A 25,027-nucleotide genomic window follows, 5' to 3' on the forward strand; every position below is an offset into this window, starting at 1 on the left:
GTAAAGTGTCTTTTGAGTGCCTAGAAAAGTGCTATATAAGTGTAATACATTATTATCGCGGGCGTGCTGCAGCCTATCCCAGCTATCATCGGGCAGGAGGCGGGGTACACCCTGAACTGGTTGCCAGCCAATCGCAGGGCACATATAAACAAACAACCATTCGCACTCACATGCACACCTACGGGCAATTTAGAGTCTCCAATTCATGCATTTTTTTGGGATGTGGGAGGAAACCGGAGTGCCCGGAGAAAACCCACGCAGGCACGGGGAGAACATGCAAACTCCACACAGGCGGGGCCGGGATTTGAACCCCGGTCCTCAGAACTGTGATGCAGATGTGCTAACCAGTCGTCCACCGTGCCGACTGGAAAGAAATATATTTGCTAAAATTTGCTTTTTTAAAAGATGATACGTACTTTCTGCGCACCCAGCCTGTATTCGTGTTTGATAGTTACCGAAGTTAGCCGCGTAACAAGGTCGTCCAGTTCTTCCCTGTCACATTCGTGGAGGCTCTGCAGCTGGATCCTCTTCACATCATCCCACTCCAGAGCAACAGGCGTCCCAGCCATGGCGACGCAACACAGCTGATGGCCGCCAGCAAACGCATAAAAAGTCACATAAAAACGCCCAAATAGGCTGACATTATCACAAAATGTTGACAAATACTACTACAAATCACCGCAGACCACCTTTAGCAGCATGTCACCTGGAGAGTTGACGTTATTTAGTCTCAACACACGTCTTTAAACCAAGAACAGTTAAAGCACCTAAATATAGTGAACCTAAAATAATAATTTTGTATTGCGTACAGTTCAGCCCGACTGTTTATTTTACTCAAACTGGCAAATGAAGACTTCATTATAACACATCCATCCATCCATTTTCTTTACCACTTATCCTCACTAGGGTCGCGGGCGTGCTGGAGCCTATCCCAGCTGTCATCGGGCAGGAGGCCGGGTACACCCTGGACTGGTTGCCAGCCAATCGCAGGGCACATACAACCAAACGACCATTTGCACTCACATTCACACCTACGGGCAATTTAGAGTCTCCAATTCATGCATGTTTTTGGGATGTGGGAGGAAACCGGAGTGCCCGGAGAAAACCCACGCAGGCACGGGGAGAACATGCAAACTCCACACAGGCGGGGCCGGGGATTGAACCCGGGTCCTCAGAACTGTGAGGCTGACGACGCTCTAACCAGTCGGCCACCGTGCCGCCCATTATAACACATTATGTGTGGAAAAACATCAATTACCTCTTCGCTGTCGTGTATAAAGTGTATAAAAAAAAACCGTCAGTGTTTCAAAAAAGTCATACTTCGCTTATTCAATCAAAATTAAGGCGGCAACATTTTGTTTATGTTGATGTATTTCTTCTTCGACACTTTTTCTTCTTCTGGTGTATTGCGTCAAGTGGCGTTCACCATCAGTTCGACGCTGTATACCGCTACCTAATGCTTCGGAGGTTATATAGTGTTGATACGGCAATATTTATTTATATGAAAAAAAATGTATGCAAAAAACATATAAAATAAATGGAGCAATTTCTCTTTAATTTCATCACCAATTTCAAGTAGCGTGATCCAAATTCCCACATTTATTTCGTCCTGTCACCTCTGCACCGGACGTAATCCTGACGACGGGCCGATTTTGGGTGGCACATGCGCACAACTTGAATGCCGCTTACTGAATCGTGTATTGCATTTTTGTGTTTTACATTATTATTATTTTTTTTTTTAATCGTTTGCACGTGACACCTGTAACTGCATCCTGATTCTAGTAAGGACACGGTACGTAACGGCTACATTTTAGGGAACATGCCAAGCGAAAAGCCCGTTACTTCTCGCGGCGCACGACTAAACTAGCATTAGCTGCAAAAGTAACTCAACTGTTGGTGGTGAACTAACATCAAGCTGCTCGTCGTGCAAAGTAAGCGGGACGGAATGTGCGAAGACTTGATTGGTGGCAAAAGCGATTTGGTAAACGAACAACAGTGGTCCTGAAAGCTAGGGAACAGCACGAGTTACACAATCTTTATGGGTTTAAAGTCAGCTGTCAACCTTCCGGTTGCTTGTACATGTTCAACTCCAGTTTTGTTTTTAATTGATTGTGTTACAATCTATCCAAATAACAAGTCGACTGTGATAATATATCCTGTGCATACTGCCCGTTTGACTGCGCTTACTGTTTCTAAAGTTGCTGCTGCGGGCAGCATGGCGGATAGTTGTTGGCACGTCTGTCTCAGACTTCTGAGATTGCGGCTTCGAACCCCAACTTTAGCCTTCCCTTGTTTGTAAGCTTTGCCTTTGCAGGGCCTTTAATGGCTCGGAGGCTGCAGCACATCTCGCAACAAGCCCAACCAACCATCATTTGGATGAAGTAAAGTTAATAAAAAGCAGGTATTTAACACTTTAAGATTTCAACACTTTCAAAAAAACAAAACAAATGGACTAGGTTTGGCTGGCGAGCAGTCCAGGGTGTACCCCGCCTCTTGCCGAAAGATACCAGATGCCAGTTCACCTGCGACCCTAATGAAAACAAGCACTCGGACTGAGCGATATCCAGTTTCAATCGATTCCCCACCCCCTTTATTTCCAGAAAAAGCAGATGACAATGACTAGTCAATAAAAGTTTTGCCTTTTGTTTTTTTTACCTTCTGGGATTTTTCTTTATTTCTCCTGATACCAGACAGCTTTGACTTTACTCAGTTGTACCGGTACATTCCAGTGTGAATAAATGTCTACTTTTGCAGTCGTTAAATGGGCACCATGGGTTTTGCAGTATCTAGCGCAATTGACCCAGTGATTGGCTTCTACCAGGCTCCCTTCTTGTCATACATAAAACAATGTGAAAATGATTCCGCTCATGTAGACTGTTTCTTAGCAGGAATTAGAAGCCACTAGTCACTTAAATTGCCAACACTGATTGTGATTTTGTTAACTAGGTCCTCTTTTCACACCTGTGTTGTAAGTGCAAGCAGTGCATGTCAGCGGGGACTCTCTTTGACCTAAAAATGCTAAAGACATAAAAAAAAAATAAACTTAATAATCACTAAAATCTGTAACCAACCCAAATCACCTGTTTGTTTTCCTGCACAGCAATCCATGACGGCGTTGTTGCGCCATGACTGCCCTGTCATTGAAAGAGGCACTGCTGCTGACCAGCTTGGTTGTGGCGTGCTACTGGAACAGCCTCTCGTGTGGCTTCGTGTTTGACGACGTCTCGGCCATCCTCGACAACAAGGACCTACGGCCCACCACGCCGTTGAGGAGCCTCTTCCTCAACGACTTCTGGGGTACGCCCATGGCTGAGGTATGTCGATTTCCACTTGTTCTGGGACCAATAATCTCTTTGTTGTTGCTGTTTCTATAAATGCAGGTAAAAAAATCAGTAATTGGATTTTTATGGGAAAAAAAACATTAATTTTATTTCGCGGCAGGGTGCACGACTGGTTAGCGCATCTGCCTCACAGTTCTGAGGACCCGGGTTCAATTCCGGCCTCACCTGTGTTGAATTTGCATGTTCTCCCCATGCCTGCGTGAGTTTTCTCCGGGTACTCCGGTTTCAACCCACATTCCAAAAACATCCGTGGTAGGTTAATTGAAAACTCTAAATTGCCTTTAAGTGTGTATGCGAGTGTGAATGGTTGTTTGTTTATATGTGCCCTGCGATTGGCTGGCAATCAGTGCAGGGTGCACCCCGCCTCTCGCCCAGAGTCACCTGGGATAGGCTCCAGCATGCTCGTGACCCTAGTGAGGATAAGCGGTACAGAAAATTGATGGATGGATTTTAAAGCCATTTAACCCAGCCCGACAGTGGGTACGGAAAGTATTCAGTCCCCCTTAAATTTTTGACTGTTATATTTTGTTACACGATCAGGATATTTGGGGCCGATCACCGATGAGCAAGTTTTAAAAAAACGATAACCTAATCACCGATCCAATCACTAGATGGACCAATGAGTCGATTTACATGACTGTTCATTTATTGTATATACTTGTGTACTGTATACTGAGTAGTGAATCCTTAAATTTATTCTCTTAACATTTTAGACAAAAGTTAAAACATCAATGACCCCTAGGGGGCATTCAAGGATTGGGTACTGATATAACTTTATTTCAAATCAACATTACAACATGACAGAAATAATGGGTGCTAATTTACTGTAATTAAATTACTTTAACAAATACTGTTATTGACATGCTTACTCTAACTTTCTCACTGTCCCTATATGGACGGGTGTTTTCCAGAGTTTGGGTCGGATTTGGCTTTTCCTTTTTCCCCCCCCCACGCTGCGTTGCCTGAACGCGGCATGCTCCTCCTTGTGAACTTCTTCAGGTGCCCCATCAAATTTGTTGTGTTGAAGCATTTAGATGACGTTCCCCACAACGTACTTCAGTTGTGCACAGATTGCAAATAACTTGCGTGTTGTTTGTCTGAGACACCACAAATAGTCCCACACTGATTATGTGTTTTTTCACCGACAAGATTGAAAAAACTTTATTGGCCTTCAGATAGTTACAGTACTGCGGCACAAGACACATGACAAGGCTAAATATAAACTACCGTAGCTTTTGGATTCATATGCCACAAAGAAGCGGAGTTAAATGTCTTGTGCGGAGCCGATCGATGACGTCATTGATCGGATTGGCGAATTATGACATGAAAAGCTGATCAGCATAAAATGCTAATTATCGGCCGATTCCGATCACACTGATCATATCGGCGTAAAATCAAATTATATTGCAGCCATTTGCTAAAATCATTTGTTATTTTTTTCCCCTCATTAATGTACACACAACACCCCATATTGACGGGGAACAAAAAAACGGAATTGTTGAAATTTTTGCAGATTAATTAAAAAAGAAAAACTGAAATATCACACAGCCATAAGTGTCAGACCCTTGGCTCAGTATTTCGTAGAAGCACCCTTTTGAGCTAATAGAACCATAAGTGTTTTTGGGAATGATGCAGCAAGTTTTACACACCTGGAATTGGGGATCCTCTGCCATTCCTCCTTGCAGATCCTCTCCAGTTCTGTCAGGTTGCTCTTGCTGAGCCATTCAAGAACAGTCACGCACTTGTTCTGAAGCCACTTCTTTGTTATTGTAGCTGTTTGCTAAGGGTCATTGTCTTGTTGGAAGGTGAACTTTCTGCCCAGTCTGAAGTCCTGAGCACTGTGGAGAAGGTTTTCGTCCAGGATATCCCTTGACTTGGCCGCATTCATCTTCTGTTTGATTCCAACCAGTCGTCCTGTCCCTGCAGCTGAAAAACACCCCCACAGCATGATGCTGCCATCACCATGCTTCACTGTTGGGACTGTATTGGACAGGTGATGAGCAGTGCATGGTTTTCTCCACAGATAACTCTTAGAATTAAGGCCCAAAAGTTCTATCTTGTTCTCATCAGACCAGAGAATCTTATTTCTCACCATCTTGGAGTCCTTCACGTCTTTTTTAGCAAACTCCATGCAGGCTTTCATGTGTCTTGCACCGAGGATAGGCTTCCATCGGGCCACTTTGCCATAAAGCCCCGACTGGTGGAGGGCTGCAGTGATTGTTGACTTTCTAGAACTTTCCCCCATATCCCCACTGCATCTCTGGAGCTCAGCCACACCTCTCTCACCAAGGCTCTTCTCCCGCGATTGCTCAGTTTGGCTGGACGGCCAGCTCTAGGAAGGGTTCTGATCGTCCCAAACGTCTTCCATTTATGGATTATGGAGGCCACTGTGCTCTTAGGAACCTTAAGTGCAGCAGAATTATTTTGGTAACCTTGGCCAGATCTGTGCCTTGCCACAATTCTGTCTCTGAGCTCTTCAGGCAGTTCCTTTGACCTCATGATTCTCATTTGCTCTGACATGCACTGTGAGCTGTAAGGTCTTACCGTATTTTCACGACCATAAGGTGCACCGTATTAAAAGGCACAGTCTCAGTTACGTATTTAACACGTACATAGGGCGCACCGTATTATTGGGCGCACTCATGCTAAAACATACGCTTGCTTAAAACATACGGTAGCATGCATGCACACTAAAACAATGTTTTTTAAAAAGGCAGCAGGAGCAAAACTGAGTTCGGTTGTACTTTATTGAAGTATTTAACAATGTACTCACGTTATTTTTTTATCAACCCTCATCCACAAATCCATCAAAGTCCTCATCTTCTGTATCCCAAAGGAACAGCTGGGCAAAGGGTCTGAATACCCATGGCTGTGTGATATTTCAGTTTTTCCTTTATAATAAATCTGCAAAAACTTCAACAATTCCGTTTTTTTCTGTCAATGGGGTACTGTGTGTACATTGAGGGGGGGCAATACCTTAAATAATTTTAGCAAATGGCTGTAATATAACAAAGAGTGAAACATTTAAGGGGGTCTGAATACTTTCCGTACCCACTGTAAATAGAGGTTAAAAGAAAAAAAGCTAAAGTACCCTGCCTTTGGAGACACTAGACGGGTAAGATTGGCCTTTGCAGAGTGATATTGTCAACTTGTGGCATTCAAAACTAAATAACTCTAAAATAAAGTAACACTACTCCCAGTTTGAAGACCACTGATATCCCATCTTCCGTGTCCCCGTTCCAGGAGCGCAGCCACAAGTCCTATCGGCCGCTGACGGTGCTCACCTTTCGCCTCAACTACCTGCTAAGCGAGCTGAGCCCGGCCTCCTACCATCTCCTCAATGTGGCCCTACACGCCGTTGCCTGCTTGCTTTTCCTGCGCGTGTGCCGCCTTTTCCTGGACCGTACCTCTGGCCTGGTGGCGGCGCTGCTCTTCGCCGTCCACCCCATCCACACGGAAGCCGTGAGTGGATCTCTATTGTCACATTTTATCTATCACAGTTCTCTACACTAAATTCTGCACTAGTAGCACTGGTGCGACCAACTGAAAAAGTTGGCACATGATTTGGTCGCACCATTTTTTGTGGACGTACAGCATGACTATGGCATAACATAGTTTTGACAGTGACTCGAGATCTGATATTTGCAAAATATTTTACTCTGAACAAGAAGTTTGTCCGCAAAAAAGCGGACCAAAACAGGTCAATTAAATAAAAAAACAACAAAAATCAAAGGCTTTACTATTATTTGATCATTTGTTCGACTCAAAGTGTTTTATAGTTATATAGTTTTATTGTCCAAACCCTCTTCCCCTTGTGAGAACCACTTAATTTTAAGCATTTTCATAACCATATGATTGACATACATTTAAAAACAATTGCAAGTGCTACAAGATGGCGCCAGAGCACAGAATAGGGAAGTAGTAGAATGGTTTCAAAGAACTACGCTGAAGTGATACAACACGACTGTATGTCAGGGAGGAGCTAAGTTTAGTTTGGGTTGTTAGCGAAAGTTAGCATCTCTGGATCTTCACCCAGCCTAGCCTAACAAGTCATGGGCAGAAAAACTGTGTGTCGGGGTGGTTATGATGTTAATTATCTGAATTGTGACATCACTAATTCAGAAGGGCTTGCTCACAAACTTCAGAAAAAGACACCCTGGATAGCAGCTGTTGCTTGAAAGTGGCTCTGGATCTTCACTCAGCTTACCTAATCAAGTCATGGGCAGAGAATCTCGATGTGGAGGTGGTCATTATGTATATTAGCTGAATTGTGACAAATTACCAAGGGCTTGCTCCAAGCACGCTTTCAGAAATGGGAATTCCGAACTCTAGTCGTCCCCTGAAAGTGGCTCTGGATCATCACCCACCCTAGCTGGTTAAGACATTGGTGGAGAATCTGGGTGTATGGGTGGTTATTATCAGAGAAGATTAATTTGGAAAAGGAGTTGGTTACAAGTTACCCCGTTGACAATGTCATAGCAGTGTAACTATTTCAATTACTTTCTCAAAAGACAGTGGAACCTCGGTTTAGAAACGATCTGGTTTACGACTACAGCAGAATGGCAAATGACCAGTGAGAGCCAATCACAAGCATTAACTTTAGGAGGAGGAAGTGATATAGAAAAAAGAGAGAGCTTTTGTGGCTATTTTTCAAATGTAATGAATATGGTAATCATGGAAATGTTCAAAGCAACTTTAATTTAATTACACATTTTCTCCCAGTCATGTCATAGATTAAAATTACATTCATTTTGTAATTAAATTACATAATCTAGTTACATGTAATTAGTTACTCCCCAACACTGGTTATAATGCATATTAGCTGAACTGAAAACTGTCATTCAAGCTCAAATACTGCTGTCACTCGAAACCCAAAACCTTCAGTATACTGTTTCAACACGAGAGGGATTGTTCACCTGTAAAAGGGGGTGGTCCATCTTCACCCCACCTACCTTCAATTAGGACTTTGGTATTTGATCCTCTCTTACATTGACCTGCATACACAAACAAATGAAAGCAAATCTTCCGCTCCTTCCTTCAATGTCAAACATTTTGCCTGACAAACCAGCTTTCCGTGAGCCGGTTATCGTCTTCTAGCATCTCCCTAAAAAGGATCATTTGTTGCTTGTGATAAGTGCACGCACAATGGCTGCCTTGTGTGTCCTTCTCCGCAACATCATTTTATCCCAATGGGCCACATAGTCGCACTGTTTTTTGTCGATGTGGATGGCAAAAAGACAAGCCAAATGACGATGGAATTAAAATCAGTCAAATACAAATATTTGACACATGATAAACTATGTTTTTGATGAGGATTTTTTGGGGGACTACTATTTACTTTTACTTGAGTCACTTTATTGTCAAGTAACAGTACTCTTACTTGAGGACAGTGTTTGGCTACTCTACCCACCTCTGGAGCGGACATCCACTTGCTTAAAACAATTTTTAAGCATTAAAATGTTGCTACATTAAAATGTTGCTACTCTTACGTTTTTGCTCATCAGATCAGCCAGTTTGGTATTTGTTGCGCTGGTCTTTTGTATTTTCACGTTAAGGTGCTGCAGGTCGGGACCCTCGTTGTGGTCCCAGCGGAACCGCGAAGCACACGTAACATCGGCAACAAGAGCTGATCCACTAGTACATTTTGTATTCATTAGGAAACAGGGCTACAATTATCTAATTAGTTTACTGATGTTCATGTTAAATGTATTAAGCGACGGAGCACTGTTAAGGATTATGTCACAACACAGAATGAACTAACTTCAAATTCAGAAATGGCCATTAAAAACAGAAAAATAATGTCCGTAATATTTTCCTGGAGGATGCATTTGGGATTAGCCTTTGGTAATAGTGAAAAGTGAAGTGAAACAGAAAATGATTTGAATAAATTATTTTCCAGAATGAGAGTGCTTAAAGAGGACAATGCTATTCATGTGGCACAGGTTGAAGCAGCCACCGTGTGCAGGTGGAGATGGGCCTGGCTAAAGTTGGAGGCCAGAACAAAAAAGCAAAGAAATGTGGCAAATTTAATTTTAATCTTAAATTTGTACAACAACATGTACTTGAGCAGTGTAAATGAGTTTTTCTGTGTGAAGATTATTATTTTTTTTGCCTTATTGTACTCTTTCAAGTCTTCCAGATTGCTTAATTTATGTTAAAATAAAAAATCCCCAATCCTCCCCTAAAATGTTTTTTTTTTTCTTCACCTTTTTCATGGCTTTGGTGTTTGCATGTCTGTTTTAAGGATGGGAAGTAGTACTTACAGTGGTGCCTTCACTTACGAGCCTAATTAGTACTGCTCAAAACACTCATATCGCAAATCACCTTTCCCTGTTGAATTGAATGAACATGCCATTAATCAGTTCCAGTCTGTACCTTTAACCGAAACACAGCGACGCGAAAGGTGATGCAAGTTAATGGTGTGAAAAAGACTTATTTTGGTGTCAGGAGAAATAAAGCATTACCTACAAGGAAATAGCAAAACTTGAGTAAAGTCAGAAAATCGATAAAAAAATCGAGTATGAGTTTAAGGCTTATTTTCCCTAAAAATCAGAATCATCTTTATTTGCCAAGTATGTCCAAAACACACAAGGAATTTGTCTCCGGTAGTTGGAGCCGCTCTAGTACGACAACAGACAGTCAATTTACAGAACACTTTGGAGAGAGAAAGACATTGACAAAAAAAACAGTCACTGAGCAGTAAAGGGTTGCTAGTTATCTGGTAATGCCGCTACTTTTTTTTTTTTTTTTTTTTTTTTGGACAATTGTGCAAAAAGATGCAGAGTCCTCTAGCACTTACAGCAGTTCGAATGACTAATATTGCAATAGTCCGGTGACTACAATGCCACATTTTACCAGCTTTTTGGACCATTTTCAATGCCTACAGAGCAAGGGGTGTTAAAGTTGATATCCTGTCACATGTCCTGTTCCACACTTTGGTACGTCACCCTAGGATGTTTCAAAGGCTGTCCTTGCAACGTGCATGCGTGTAGTCTTTCACTAGACGTGTTCAAATCAGTGTCTCTCTATTACACACCCTGGAGGCTTTGATGTTACCATATGAAGCTTTGTAAAGCATCCTGTACAGGATTAAAGAGATGTTTTCATATTTTTTTTCAGTCTTTCCCCAAGTGAAACATTCCTTTTATTTTATGCTTTTATAGAGCCAGATCAACTTGTGTGTGCGCCAAACGGCCAGTAGAAGACCATCCGTTCAAACTGCCTGTCAAACGTCGGCTTTTCACGTGTGGCTGTGTGTGAAGCTTTGGAAAGCAGCCTGCACAGCACCAAAGAGCTGTTTTCATATTTTTTTTCAGTCTTTCCCCAATGTGAAACCTTCCTTTTATTTTATGCTTTTATAGAGACAGATCAACTTGTGTGTGTGTGCCAAACGGCCAGTAGAAGACCATCCTTTCAAACTGCCTGTCAAACGTCGGCTTTTCACGTGTGGCTGTGTGTGAAGCTTTGGAAAGCAGCCTGCACAGCACCAAAGACCTGTTTTCATATTTTTTTTCAGTCTTTCCCCAATGTGAAACCTTCCTTTTATTTTATGCTTTTATAGAGACAGATCAACTCGTGTGTGTGTGCCAAACGGCCAGTAGAAGACCATCCTTTCAAACTGCCTGTCAAACGTCGGCTTTTCACGCGTGGCTGTGTGTGAAGCTTTGGAAAGCAGCCTGTACAGCACCAAAGAGCTGTTTTCATATTTTTTTCAGTCTTTCCCCAATGTGAAGCCTTTCAAACTACCAGTCAAAAGTCGGCTTTTGACATGTGGCTGTGTGTTGGTGAAAGGTAGAGACACGGATCACAGGGATGAAGTCAACAAGCAGGACTGTGCCTGTGTGAATGGCAATAGCCAGAAAACGAGTGTGAAATGTGGCGTGAGCTGTGTGTGAAAGAGGCTTTCACACTATGTGTAAAAGATGCAATGTTTCACATTGCTGTTCTGTGTTGTACACAACAATGGTGACAGTATCAGAGGTGTAAGAAAGGCATTGAATGTTGCCTGTGTGAAAGGAAATGGTGGACAGCCGGAACACAGCAGTGTGGAGTTTTAACACCGGAGACTCACTTATTCCTCATTTTGAATGGACCTTTTCCAAAGGCTAATTTTCATATAAGTTTTTGCCACAGGTTTTTACGGACTGCTGTCCTTCCTAACTCCAACCCTCTTTATTTATCCTGGCTTCAGACTGGCACTCATTCAGGCTGGCTTGCCAACACAATATCGTTGCTGTCCACCAAAAAGCAAGTACGACTGTCAGCCATACAGATTCTCTTCCCCCCCTAACAGGTGACTGGTGTGGTCGGCAGAGCTGAACTCCTGTCGTCAATCTTCCTCCTGGCTGCATTCCTGGCCTATACCAAATCAACAGGCGCCGACCACTCCATAGGTATGTTTTTTTTGTTTTTGTTTTTTTTGTCTTGTCATGGGGGCTCTTCAAAGGCTGATCAGTTGTTCTTTATTTTAGTTTATATAGAATACAGCAGTTGTTATTTTTACCTTCGGGTGTGTGTTCAGAATGTTAAATAAAAAGGTACCTAGACTAACGGGTTTAATTCATTCCGTGACCAGTCTCATAACTCAATTTACTCAAATGTCAAATAAATTTTCAATCCTTGAATGAACGTCCTTTCCCGAGCACCGGTGAGCCACCAGCACACGTTTTCCCCCATTTTGTTCTTACAAACACGCGGCGCGATCCATTGTTGTTGTCGTCGCTACGGCAATGAGTGTATCCGGTCGCATTTGAGGTAACAAGATAAAGTCCAGTGATTGTAAAAGACTGGATGTGGTGGTATTGGAATATTTTATTGCAGTAGTGTGACATCATGCACTTGTGACAGAACAAATTTGGGAAATGAAATGGACACTTTTATACTAAGTCCATGTTAGAGAGTCACTCTATGGAGGTCTAAATAGCCAAAATATGGAACCATATTGTATAAAAACATACTAATAGAATGTAAATGAAATGTTTTTATAAAGTGTTTTTGCCGTATGTTGAGACAAGACAATAGTCACAACAACTGTAGTGTTGTATGTGTGATGTGAGTGATGTCAGGAACGAGGTCTGCGTACAAGATTCTGGGTATGAGTTTTGGGCTACTGTAGCTCAAAATAAAAACACCTTGCAAATGTTTTCATGTTCTGCTTGTGCATTTGACTGTTTGTCCCGTTCAGTTAACGGCTGAAAGTGCATCGGGAAGTTTGGTTCCCTTCTTTTTTTTTTTTTTCCCCCCCCCAATTCACTCACGCTGCAGCATATGTGAACATTGCTTATAACAAAAATTTTGGCTCGCAACACAAAGCAAAAAAATGAGAACTCGCTGGTAGCTCAAAAAAACCTTTAAGTTGAGGCACGTGTAAGTCAAGGTACCACAATTTTTAGCCCAAAAGTATATTTTAAAGATCACATTGAAAGGTTAAAATTTTCGCATTTTGGAAAAGTAAAAAACAAATTTTATCGTAAAAGCTCAGAAGCTCCTTATGTCAGTTACATCTACTATATATCATCTATCATCAGGTCATTTGTGACGCTTATGTAAGAACCTTATTACATGATGGAAATCCTTAACCTCCCTTTGGCTATTAAGATCGTAGATCAGAGGTTTACCAAAACGTTTTCAACCCAAACCATGCACTTGAACAACACAAGTGACAAGCATAAGTGGCAATTAGCCAATCGTGGCTAATGGAGCAGTCTATTTCTTCACTCAGTGCTCGGTGTTCTCCTGCGACCGTTCTTGTTGTGTGTTTTTTAGTGTGGGCTCCCATTGCTGTGACTGTCGTACTGGTGGCGGCAGCGACGCTGTGCAAAGAGCAAGGAATCACTGTGGTTGGTGTCTGCTGCGTCTACGAGGTGTTTGTGGCGCAAGGGGTAAGGACTCAAATAAAGCTGAATAAACCATCAAACGCGTTTATGGATACGGATGGTTGTTTGCGCTAAAAGTAAATAAATGTAAAGGACAAATAGATTGTGAAATAACAAATTTATTAAAGTCCCTATTATTTAATTCAGTTGAGAATCAGTGGGAAGCGGTTCCAAAGTTTATGATACGTTAGCTGAATTTTGTAGCGATTCCCTGCGCTATTCTATTTGAATCGATGGCGTCATTGCAGAGTTTACGCAGCATACGCGTCACATGGATCGGCTGGCATTCACACAAATACTGGCCTCAAGTGGTTACACTAGCTATTCTGAGTAAGGGTGCCAGATTGCCACCAAGAGCAGCAGTAAACAACACCAATTTAACTATAATCTACTGGAAACAACACCACTTTAACTACGAAACCCTGTCTGACACAGTCAAAACGCGGTAACAGTAATTTTAAATATAGAAAGGCATTCTGGGAAAGAGTGCATGCAAATTTTCCGGGTGTTACGCTAAAATATACCCTGCCAGAAACTGCGACTGGAAGTTTTCTTTGGCCTCTTAGAGGGCAGTATGGTGCAATGCATGCATGGAACTACATGTTTCTGTAAGCTTGAAAAAAGACTAGCAGAAAAACGTTGCAATAGGACTTTATTACACTTGTTTATTTGAAGTTAAATCCAACCCGTGAATGCAAATTTTAGCTAGCCTGTCAATAGGGTATTCCATTGAGTGTAAGCATTAAGCTAGCGATCGCGAAAAAGATGTCTTTTATTTAAATGTACAATGCGTTTTTCGTTTTGTTTTGTTTTTAGTTTTACAGTAAACTCCAAATGGGGTATCATTAAACAGCTTAAAAGACGCTCAGGGAAGACAGAAGAACATACATCACATGCTTGCTGCAAGATACAGTGGCTGAAATAAGTATTTAACACGTCCCCATTTTTCTCATTAAATATATTTCCAAAGGTGTTATTGAAAATTATTGAAAATTTCACCAGATGTAGGAAAGAACCCAAGTAATCTATTCATAAAGAGAAAGTAAAACAAATAAGATCCGAAATTAATTATTATGATTGGCTTTCCACTTATGTATTATGGAACAAGCGTGCTCACTGGAACATTCAGAAGTTTAGATATGCACTTGTAACCAATGCCATCGTTATGTTTTGCAACAGTTAGTTTGCGATGGTCTTGAGACAGCTCTTTGCTCTTGCCCATCATGGGATGTGTCTTTACTCACACGTTGGCAATGAGCCCTTTTTGAATGCCATCAATTACGACTGAACCAGCTGATATTCATTTGCACTGACAAGAGGCTGGATTGCTGTTTGATTATTGATAGATTATAGGTGTTGTTTTGGCTTTCCATGCCTTTTTGGACCTCCCTTTCTTCATGCACTCAATAAATTTTCCCTGTGTCATTTCATATTATTACAGACAACTTAATTTCTTCTCTTATTTGTTCTACTTTCTTTGTCTGTGTGGATGACTTGGGTTGTTTCCAACATCTGGGGAAAATTTAATGTCAATAGCACCTTTAAAAATATATTTAGTGAGAAAAATGGTGACGTTAAATACTTCTTTCAGCCGCTGTATATAAAAATGTCAGTATTGTTTGCCATGGTAACAGGAACTTTGTAATAGAGTTATGTGATTTCACTAGTAATTCTATTTCTCAGGACCTACTGTATGGATTTGGCTAAAACCTCTGCACCTACTTATAAAGCTAATGTGTGCAAATATGAAGTTTGGTGTGACACATTTAATTGTACTTGATGCTTAGATACCTGAAGTCGTAAGACCCAATAAAGCACCGTCTATTGTAAGCTTGACAACAATCTCTTGGTTGATTATGCCCTTACTGATTCTCTGAATCTTTTGATGATACTTTGTACCGTAGTTGATCAAATCCCAAAATTTTTCGAAATTGCATGTTGAGAAAAGGTCTTTTTAAACTGTTGGACTATTTGCTCATACAGTTGTTCACAAAGTGGTGAACTTCGCCCCATCCTTGCTTGTGCAGCACTGAGCATTTCGGGGATACTTCTTTTCTACCCAAAGTTCCAAACTGGTGTTTTTTTAGCATTACCCGACTTTTCCAGTATTTTCTTCCCCCTGTCCCAGCTTCTTGGAATGTGTTGCAGTCATCAAATTTAAAATGAGAGAATATGGAATGCAAAAAAAAATGGCATTCATCAGTTTGACATGAAATATTTTGTCATTTGAATATAGGTTGAAGAGAATTTGCAAATTATTGTATTCTGTTTTTATGTACATTTTACACAACGTCCCAACTTCATTGGAATTGTATAAAACAGATCATGGAATATATATAAATCAGGCATGATATACATGAATGCATATACATAATATAATACATAAATAAAATGGCCATGAAATTGTAATTAATGTTCATAATAATCTTTAAATATATTTTATTGTTGACTAAATTAATGGAAAATGTCTTGAATTATCTCACATTTTAATGAAAACCTATTTTCGATGCTCTCCCAGTTCACCTTACCCATGTTGCTGGACACGCTGCGGCAGGCTTTGCGGGGCAAGGGCGCCTTCCCGTACGCTGTCCTCCAGATGCTGCTGAAGCTCATCGTGCTGGTCATCAGCACGCTGCTACTCGTCATCGTGCGCGTCCAGGTCATCCAATCGCAGCTGCCCGTCTTCACCAGGTAGACTGTACTTTAAACCTAGTGTTTCCCAATCTTTATGGAGCCAAGGCAATTTTTTCCTCTCAAAAATCTGCAGCAGCATATATACCACGAAACAAAAATGTCACAAAAGGAATACAGTATACAGTAATTCCTCCCTTTATCATGTGAGTTATGTTCCAGACCCAGCTGTGATAGGTGAAAATTCATGATATAGAGAGATCAGATAAAGAGATGTATTTTTATTTTTTTTATGAGCCTTAAAATGCCCCTCTCATATGCTTGAATACATTATTGCAAGTTATTAAAGCAGACTTTTTAACCACCTTGTATTTGAGAACACAATAAAAATTGCAAGCATAAAATGTATAGAAAATATGTCATCACAATGTACCCATAACAATGTTTTATGGTTTGTCCCAAACTAAAGCCACACACTATTCATCACATTGAAATTTATTCAAACACACTTTTTAATCACATTGAAAACATATTTCAACAAACCAATGGGTATGTTTAAAAGAAAAATCTGCCATATAGTGGGCAATAGATGAAACGCAATATAGCGGGTGGTCACTGTATACTGAAATAATTATGTTCTTGTATAAATGGTAACAGGTGGGTACACGGGTTAATTGGACCTTCTGCCATCTATTGTTCTTCCGGTCACTATATTCGCAGTTATAGATGAACAAAGATATATACAGCCATCCCTTTTCTCTACCGCTTATCAGGTAAAGGGTCAAAGGGAGCGGAAGGCAGACCACACCCTGGGCTATTGCCTTGCAATCACAGGACATACAGAGGCATGCAACCATTCACACTCATATTCACACTGTCACTGACTGGGAATTGAACAAATGCTGCCTCCACAAAAGTCTGTCAAGTTTACTACGACACCATCAGTGACCAAAGATACTATTTGTTGTAAATAATGTAAATTTCTTTCAGACCAATGAAGTGAAATTGGATCATTACAGCAGCACAGTGGTTGGGAATCACTAACTATAGATTCCTCTAATTTAACAAATTGGAAAACTGAAGAATGATCCAGTTTGTGTGTTGACATAAGACCAAAAGCATCCAAAAACAAAAATTATGACTGTTTTTGCATAGCGACGATAACTAAAGGGCAGCGGGATATAACCATTGCAATATTACATGATTACATAAACGTGTCTTAATTGATTTGAAGTTATGCAATGCTTTATGTAACTCCTGTTTTTATTTTATTTTAATGACGTGGGCTAACTTCCCATGGCTTTTCTCGCCCCCACCAGCGTAGTCGGCCTGGACCTGCTCATTTAGGCCCACCACACACCAAGCAACTCGACCAAATTCCACTGAAGTGATGCGCAGTCTGCAGAGCAATACATCTAGTGTACCGCCACTTCAATGAGTATATCTTCCAAGTTACAAAAAAAATTTAAAAAAATTGTCGAGTTAAATAACGTTTGGGGAAAATACACGGAAGACAACTAACTGAAAGTAGTCTAGCACACTAAAAAACAAAGTGTGGAACACATTAATCCGCCCATAGTTCCGCAGGGGAATTAGGTCAACCCACCACCACAGTACTTTCATTCCAATATGATGTCTAATGTTACAATTGTATGTATAATGTGGAAAATCTTTGCTGCTCACCTAAGAATCACTATGTCCTCACGGGCGTCGCCATATATCTATCTGGATGGACTTCCTGGTCAAGGACGGGATGGGCTACATCAGCCCAACGCCACTCGCTAGCTACTTTTTCTCTATAGGTTGTATCTGGTAAATTACCGCTTAATTTCTACCGCAACGCAGTCTCCAGTTGGCTTCACTCGGAACGCATTCCTTCTCGGATCGCTACGCTGCGTTGTTACATAAGCTCGCTAACTCCTGTAGCTGGTAGCTGTCTGCTAGTCTCTGTCAATTTGCAGCAAAGCAACCGGTGGCGAAACAAACAACGCCCGGTTTACTATACAAAAACTATTAACCAACGACTTGATTCATCCAAAGCTGTGGACCCCGAAGGGAGCACTTTTACTGTTACTTTCCCGGTCATCGCAGGAAACCGACAACATGCATGCACACAGAGCAGAATTTTTTGGGGGGAAAACCCTAATAAAATAGGGATAATATGTCATCCTTGAAGCATGGATAGCAGCAAATTGAAGGTGGGCATTATACATAGGTAGAAGGGTTTCCCTGATTTTTGGAGTCGATTTTAGCCATGCGCGTTATACTCGAGCATATTATACACGAGAAATTGCGGTAGCTACAGCTGCCATAGAAATCGTCTTCTTCCTGGAATATTGCACTATGTTGTTGTTGTTCAATAAAATGATATGTGGCATCTCAAAACGTTTCTCAATAACACCACCTTGGGTCGCTGTTTTTCTGTTGAATTGGTATGTGCGCAAGGGTCAATCGCCAGGTGGACAAGTGTAAGTCGCCAACTGTTATTTGTTCGTGATTGTTCAGTCATTTTTAGACGCATCGTCGGTGTGCGGCGAGCGTGAGATTGAAAGTACTCGCCATGTCTATTTTTCATCCCTTATGCCTCTGTTCCATCAACTTGCCATTGTTTTAAAAAGTTTGTCTGCTCCTCCGCCAGCTATCTAACCGTCCATCTTACAAGATAAAATTCCTCAACAATTAGCCCGACAAGTCCTAAGCCTGTAATCTTCAAGCTGTTTCTGGATTGTCATAGGGTTTGAATTCACAGGATAAGAGGGACGAGCCATAACACAGGAACATTAGTTAAGAGGGCAGGATTAGGATAAATGCACCAGTCGCCAAAACATGTTCTTTGAGTCTGGGAGACCCATGTCACTTGTGGGTTCCTGTCTTGTAGCGAGTCATCAAATTGCGCGCTATGCGCTACCCACACGCAATAATGATAAGCAAATGTTTCACAATTTAGGGTCGCCCGTCTGTTTAGTATCCGGGCTTCAAATCTGGTAGCAAATGAACAAAATCCCTTAGACAGGTTTTTGTTTGAAGGACCCCTGAAAAATTACACAAAAAGACTTCAAACTAAAATGACAGATGTCCTGTCACTTTTAAGCAGTGATGCCGGTAACGCGTTACTTTGTAACTCTAAAATGGCGCCATTGTGGGTAACAATGCAGAAGTTATTGAAAGTAATCAAGTTACATTACTTTAATATTATGGTTAATGGATTAAGTTACTAACTACATTTTCTTAAAAGGTAACTTGTAACTATCAGAATACAATTTTAAAGTAACCTTCCCAACCCTGTATTTCTGTTAAGAGTTTATAGAGAAGTATACTTGAGAATGATGCACTAATTTAAATTTAAGTACTTATTTGGCACGTCAAGTCTGCACTAAGTAGCTGATTCAATGTAGCTTCAAGCAACACACTAATATTTAAGTTACTGGTTTATGCTGATGTCATTCAGTAAATTGTGTGGGGTGTATTGCATACATGCAAATCAGTCGCCTTTTGGCAAAATTCGCCATTTTGAACTCAAAATAGACCATTTCCGTGAATCGTACAGATCCGATGAGTTTTTCTGAGGGGGGTCGCTGTCGTCATAGACGTACTCCATCAGCGCTGGCAGCTAGATCCATTCCACACATCCACCATCCACACCTATCGTTATCTAATTAGTTTACGGATGTTAAAGTTAAATGTATTAAGCGACAGAGCGATGTTAGGGATTATGTCCCAACACAGAATGAACTAACTCCAAATTTAGCAATGGCCAATAAAAACAGAAAAAAAGGTATTGTGCTTAATGTTTTCCTGAAGGATGCATTTGAGATTAGCCTTTAAAGTTGGTAATAGTGACAAATTAAGTGAAACAGACAATGATTGTAGTCAATTGTTTTCCAGAATGAGAGTGCTTAAAGAGGAGGATTCTATTCATGCTTGCAGCTTGAACCTGGCATCAGGTGCAGGTGGAGATGGATAGATTGCAGGTTATGCTGTGTGAAAGCTCTTGGTTGCGGCAATTTCAGTCTTTACCCGGTTCTGTGTCAAATGAAGTTATAACATTTTGCAGGATTTCTGTGTAAAAGGCACTTGAGGTTTTACCAGATTGTTGGATGCCATGTCCCTGTGTGAAAAAGCACACAGATGCGGTAATTTCCTGCTTTCCTCAGTTCTGTAGAAAATGTACTTGACATCTTCTGTTAAGGCTCTGATGCACCAACTTTTCTAGGATCTCCGTGTGAAACAGGCTCATAAGAAGTGCATCTTTTTCAGATTCGACAACCCGGCGGCTGTCAGCCCGACGCCAACCCGCCAGCTGACCTTCAACTATCTGCTGCCCGTCAACGCCTGGCTGCTGCTCAACCCGTCAGAGTTGTGCTGCGACTGGACCATGGGCACCATCCCCTTGGTGGAGTCTGCCCTGGACCAGCGCAACTTGGCCACGCTGCTCTTCTACGTCCTTCTGGGCCTGCTGGCGTACCACAGCATTACCTGCTCACGCAGCTCCTCCAAGACGGTAGTCATGGTGAGGCAGACCGTCTCGTTCCCGGATGTGTAGTTGCTCCACAATGTTGTGCACGTCCATGTTTTATGTTCCAGCGAACTATGGAAATTATTACTTCCACCCTGTCTGAAGTTTAAACATGATTTTCAGTTATGTGGCTATAAGATCTTTAACACCAATGAGCGTCCAGTTTAGGTTTAAAAATGATTTTGCAATAAGCGGAAATGGTATCTTAAACAAGCGATTGGCATTCCTGTAGACTGATGTATGCGCTCCAGACTGTTGTGTGTGTCTATGTTCCTGGGAGAAACTCAACATATTAATTCCATCCAGTCTGCAGTCTAAAATTTATATTTAATGTTATGCAGAAATAACATCTTTGATAACAACGATAAGTGTTCAAGTAAATTCTGACAGGTGGTCACCAAAACATGGATGTCCATGTTTATGTTACGAGGTGCTGGGGACAAAATGGCGGACGAGGCACGGGCGACTTAAAGTCGAAACGTCGTAGGTCGAGTACGTCGTAACTCGAGGACTTCCTGTATTATGATTTTTAACAATGATGAGCATTCTCGTAGACTAATGGTTGCTCCACAATATTGTTTGCATCCTTGTTTATATTCTGCGGCGCTGCGCCGCACCACTTTATAGTTTTGCCATTTAATTTTAAAGATGATCTTTCATAAAAAATGTTTAATTGGTTTTATTCTCTACTTCTTCTTCAGATTTAATAGGTTGTTAATATTGCGGTTGTTGGTCAGTGTTCTGTGCGTCCATGTTTATGTTCCAGGGAGCAACGCAACATATTTGTTTTGTCCCATCTGCCTTGTGTCTTGCCCTTTTATTGCATCTCACCATAATAATCATTATTTTTAGTTTTAAAAACACTTTCACTTGACATAAGTGTAATTTACGGATGGACTCCCCCATCGACCCATCCCATGGAGTTGAATAAATGAACACCCCAGTGTTTCACCCCGGCTGGTTATGTAACTATGGCATATTAGATTAACTTTTTGAAAACGTTGCCATGGGGAAAAAGCACGACACTGAAATTAAATTAAAGATGTGTTGCGTAACAACCCCTCCCCTTGGTGGTCCGCAAACATCGTCACAGAACACAACTAAGAGCGAAAGATTAACTTCAGTGAATTTTGTTGTTTACACTGATTCTACAAAGCGCAAATTTTGGGGGGGAAACCTGGCAACCAGTTCAGGGGGTACCCCGCCTCCTGCCCGATGATAGCTGGGATAAGCTCCAGCACTCCCGCGACCCTTGTGAGGATAAGCGGCTCAGAAAATGGATGGATGGATGTTGCACAACATTCCCATCACCAGATCCGGCATCAAAATATAGCACTTTACATCGATAACATGTCTGAATGAGTAGAGCTCTTTTTCAGTCTCCCTCTCCTGTCTACTTCCAGGCCTTGTCTCTGATCGTCCTGCCCTTCATTCCCGCGTCCAACCTGTTCTTCCCGGTGGGGTTCGTTGTCGCTGAGCGGGTCCTGTACGTACCCAGCATGGGATTCTGCGTGTTGGTCGCGCACGGATTCAAGGTGGTCTCGTACAAAGGGTGAGTGTACGAAACGTTGTGCCACACTCTGTTGGAGAAACAAAAAAATCATGCCGCTTCACCAGATCCTTCAATCATTGCAAAGTTCGGTGGGTTGATCCATGACAAGACACGAGAAATCCTCTGGGGGCCATTCCTAAAAATGGAAAGCCAGTTGGCCATTTTGGTTTGAAGGTGCTGTTTTTGGGGTGGCAATTTCCTTACTATCGTGCTATAAATATTTTTACACAAGCTCCATCGGTCAATGATAAATTTGGTGGGATGGTCCAACGTTGAAAGGATGCATCACAAAGTCTCAAGGTCCCATGCCAGAAAATAAATCAGGTCATCGGCCATTTTGGTTTGAACGTGCTATTTTTTGGGAGGGATTTCCATTCTAACTTCTCATGAAAGGTTGGAACAAAAAATGATACACAGCCACCAGCTCCATCGATCAGCATTAAATTTGGTCTGATGGTCCATCGTGACAGGACCTATGAGAAAATAATCGACAATTTTGGCTCGAGGTGCCTTTTTTGTTTTAACCCTTTCCAAGGGGTTGCACGTGACAAAAATACTTTTCACCAACTCACCCACCACAATGGAACAAATTGTACTGAACAGATGGGCGATGATTAATTGCAAGATTGTGAGTTTTCTGAGGAATATAATAATAATAATAATAATAATGATGATGAGTTTTCACTGTAAGGTATGAGCAGAGGTCCGGGGCAAATTCGATGAATCGCCATGGAGCACAGTACTCTTCCCTGGAGTGTTAGAAAATATTAACATACGCAACCATTGCCCGTGATTGACACGAAATCCGGCACACATGTTCATCATCACAAGAGGCATGGGAATCGACAAAGAACCTGCGCTGTGAAACACCCAGGTAGTTGTCCATTTTAGTTTGAAAGGGCCATATTTCTTTCATCTTGGCCAGTTCCAGGGTTTCATACCTAAACAATCCCCTCCTCGGGAATTCAGCAGATGGACACTAAAATGGAATTTGCCAATTTAATGATTTGCACGAAGGGCCCATGTTCCTCTTGAAAAGATTTGCAGAAATCAGTAAGAACCTTTGCTGTTAAACTTGCTGGTCGTCATCCATTTTGTTTTAAAGGGGCCATTTTCAGAATCAGAATCATCTTTATTTGCCAAGTATGTCCAAAACACACAAGGAATTTGTCTCCGGTAGTTGGAGCCGCTCTAGTACAACAAACAGTCAATTTACAGAACACTTTGGGGACATAAAGACATTGACAAAAAACAATTGTGCAAAAAGATGCAGAGTCCTCTAGCACTTAGAGCAGTTCGAACGACTAATATTGCAATAGTCCGGTGCAATGACCATTGTGCAAAGGGCGCTGAGACTTCAAGGAGTGTATGCGGTTTAAAGTGACAAGTAGTGCGATCATCTGGGACAATGTCGGTTGTGCAAATGTTACAGATACTCCTCAATCAGTGTGCAAATGGAGCAGATGCTACTCTGGCATGAGTGGCCAGTATATGCAAATAGTGCAGCATGGCGAGACAACTACAGTGAGTGCACAAGTAATAAATAATTGGCCCCACAGAAATGTGACAACGAACTCAAGTCAGAAAATTGCCAGCTTGTTGTAATGGAATTATAGGTTAGGTGTTTAAGAAGTTGATCGCAAGAGGGAAGAAGCTGTTGGAATGTCTACTAGTTCTAGTTTGCGTTGATCGGTAGCGCCTACCTGAGGGAAGGAGCTGGAAGAGCTGGTGACCGGGGTGCAGACGGTCCGAGAGGATTTTGCACGCCCTTGTCTTAGTTCTGGCAGCGTGCAAGTCCTCAATGGTGGGTAGGGGGTTACCGACAATCCTTTCAGCAGTTTTGATTGTCCGTTGCAGTCGGAGTTTGTCCTTTTTTGTAGCAGCACCAAACCAGACTGTGATGGAAGAACACAGGACCGATTCGATGACCGCTGTGTAGAACTGTCTCAGCAGCTCCGGTGGCAGGCCGTGCTTTCTCAGAAGCCGCAGGAAGTACATCCTCTGCTGGGCCTTTTTGAGGACGGAGTTGATGTTGTTCGCCCACTTCAGGTCCTGAGAGATTGTAATTCCCAGGAACTTGAAGGTCTCGACGGTTGACACAAGGCAGCTGGACAACGTGAGGGGCAGCTGTGGCGAAGGATGCCTCCTGAAGTCCACGATCATCTCTACCGTCTTGAGCGTGTTCAGCTCCAGGTTGTGTCGCCCGCACCACAGCTCCAGCCGCTCCGCTTCCTGTCGATATGCAGACTCGTCACCGTCCTTGATGAGGCCGATGACAGTGGTGTCATCTGCAAACTTCAGGAGCTTGACAGTCGGGTTCGCTGAGGTGCAGTCGTTCGTGTAGAGAGAGAAGAGCAGCGGAGAGAGGACACAACCTTGGGGCGCCCCAGTGCTGATGCTGCGTGTGGATGAGGTTGCCTCCCCCAGCCTGACCTGCTGTGTCCTGCCCGTCAGAAAGCTGTAAATCCACTGGCAGATGGCAGGTGAGACGCTGAGCTGGAGAAGCTTGGTTGAAAGGAGTTCAGGGATGATGGTGTTGAACGCTGAGCTGAAGTCCACGAACAGGATCCTCACGTAGGTCCCTGCACTGTCGAGGTGTTCTAGGATGAAGTGCAGTCCCGTGTTGACTGCATCATCCGCAGACCTGTTCGCTTGGTAGGCAAACTGCAGGGGGTCCAGCAGGGGACCTGTGACACTCTTGAGGTGGTCCAGCACGAGACGTTCAAAGGACTTCATGACCACAGATGTCAAAGCGACAGGCCTGTAGTCATTCAGACTAGAGATTGCAGGTTTCTTGGGGACTGGAATGATGGTGGAGCGTTTGAAGCAGGATGGAACTTCGCACATTTCTAAAGATCTGTTAAAGATCTGAGTGAAAACTGGAGCGAGCTGGTCCGCGCAGACTTTGAGGCAGGATGGGGACACATGGTCCGGTCCTGTTGCTTTGTTAATCTTCTGTTGTTTGAAGATGCGTCTCACATCCTGTTCATGGATGGTTAACGCAGAAGTCAGAGGTGTGGTTGTGGTCGCGGGTGCGGCCGGGTTGGTGTGTGGAGTGAAACTGTCCTTTTCAAATCTGCAATAGAAGGTATTCAAGTCGTTGGCTAGTGTG

General features: G+C 42.2%; 2 protein-coding genes across 7 annotated transcripts in view; one reads left to right on the forward strand and one right to left on the reverse strand.

Annotated features, from left to right (window-relative positions):
- Positions 1-1,384, reverse strand: part of LOC133402318 (centrosomal protein of 290 kDa-like) — a 39,587-nt gene extending 38,203 nt beyond the window's left edge. The window contains 2 exon segments of the mRNA XM_061675873.1: positions 456-584; positions 1,259-1,384. Of these exon segments, the coding sequence (XP_061531857.1) occupies positions 456-569 (114 nt within the window). The 5' untranslated portion in view covers positions 570-584; positions 1,259-1,384.
- tmtc3 (transmembrane O-mannosyltransferase targeting cadherins 3) overlaps positions 1-25,027 on the forward strand; it is a 48,240-nt gene that overhangs the window by 2,756 nt on the left and 20,457 nt on the right. For 3 of the 6 annotated variants that reach the window (XM_061675877.1, XM_061675882.1, XM_061675883.1), the window contains exons 1-9: positions 1,656-1,792; positions 2,315-2,401; positions 3,101-3,314; positions 6,585-6,803; positions 11,635-11,734; positions 13,107-13,222; positions 15,735-15,907; positions 20,105-20,357; positions 21,767-21,915. In XM_061675877.1, the coding sequence (XP_061531861.1) occupies positions 3,126-3,314; positions 6,585-6,803; positions 11,635-11,734; positions 13,107-13,222; positions 15,735-15,907; positions 20,105-20,357; positions 21,767-21,915 (1,199 nt within the window). In that variant the 5' untranslated portion in view covers positions 1,656-1,792; positions 2,315-2,401; positions 3,101-3,125. Of the gene's footprint in view, positions 1-1,655; positions 1,793-2,314; positions 2,402-3,100; positions 3,315-6,584; positions 6,804-11,634; positions 11,735-13,106; positions 13,223-15,734; positions 15,908-20,104; positions 20,358-21,766; positions 21,916-25,027 lie in introns of those variants that run through there. The other 3 variants (XM_061675880.1, XM_061675879.1, XM_061675881.1) reach the window with 3 other exon arrangements.

Source organism: Phycodurus eques, chromosome 5 (assembly GCF_024500275.1).
Source record: "Phycodurus eques isolate BA_2022a chromosome 5, UOR_Pequ_1.1, whole genome shotgun sequence".
Lineage (NCBI taxonomy): Eukaryota > Metazoa > Chordata > Actinopteri > Syngnathiformes > Syngnathidae > Phycodurus > Phycodurus eques.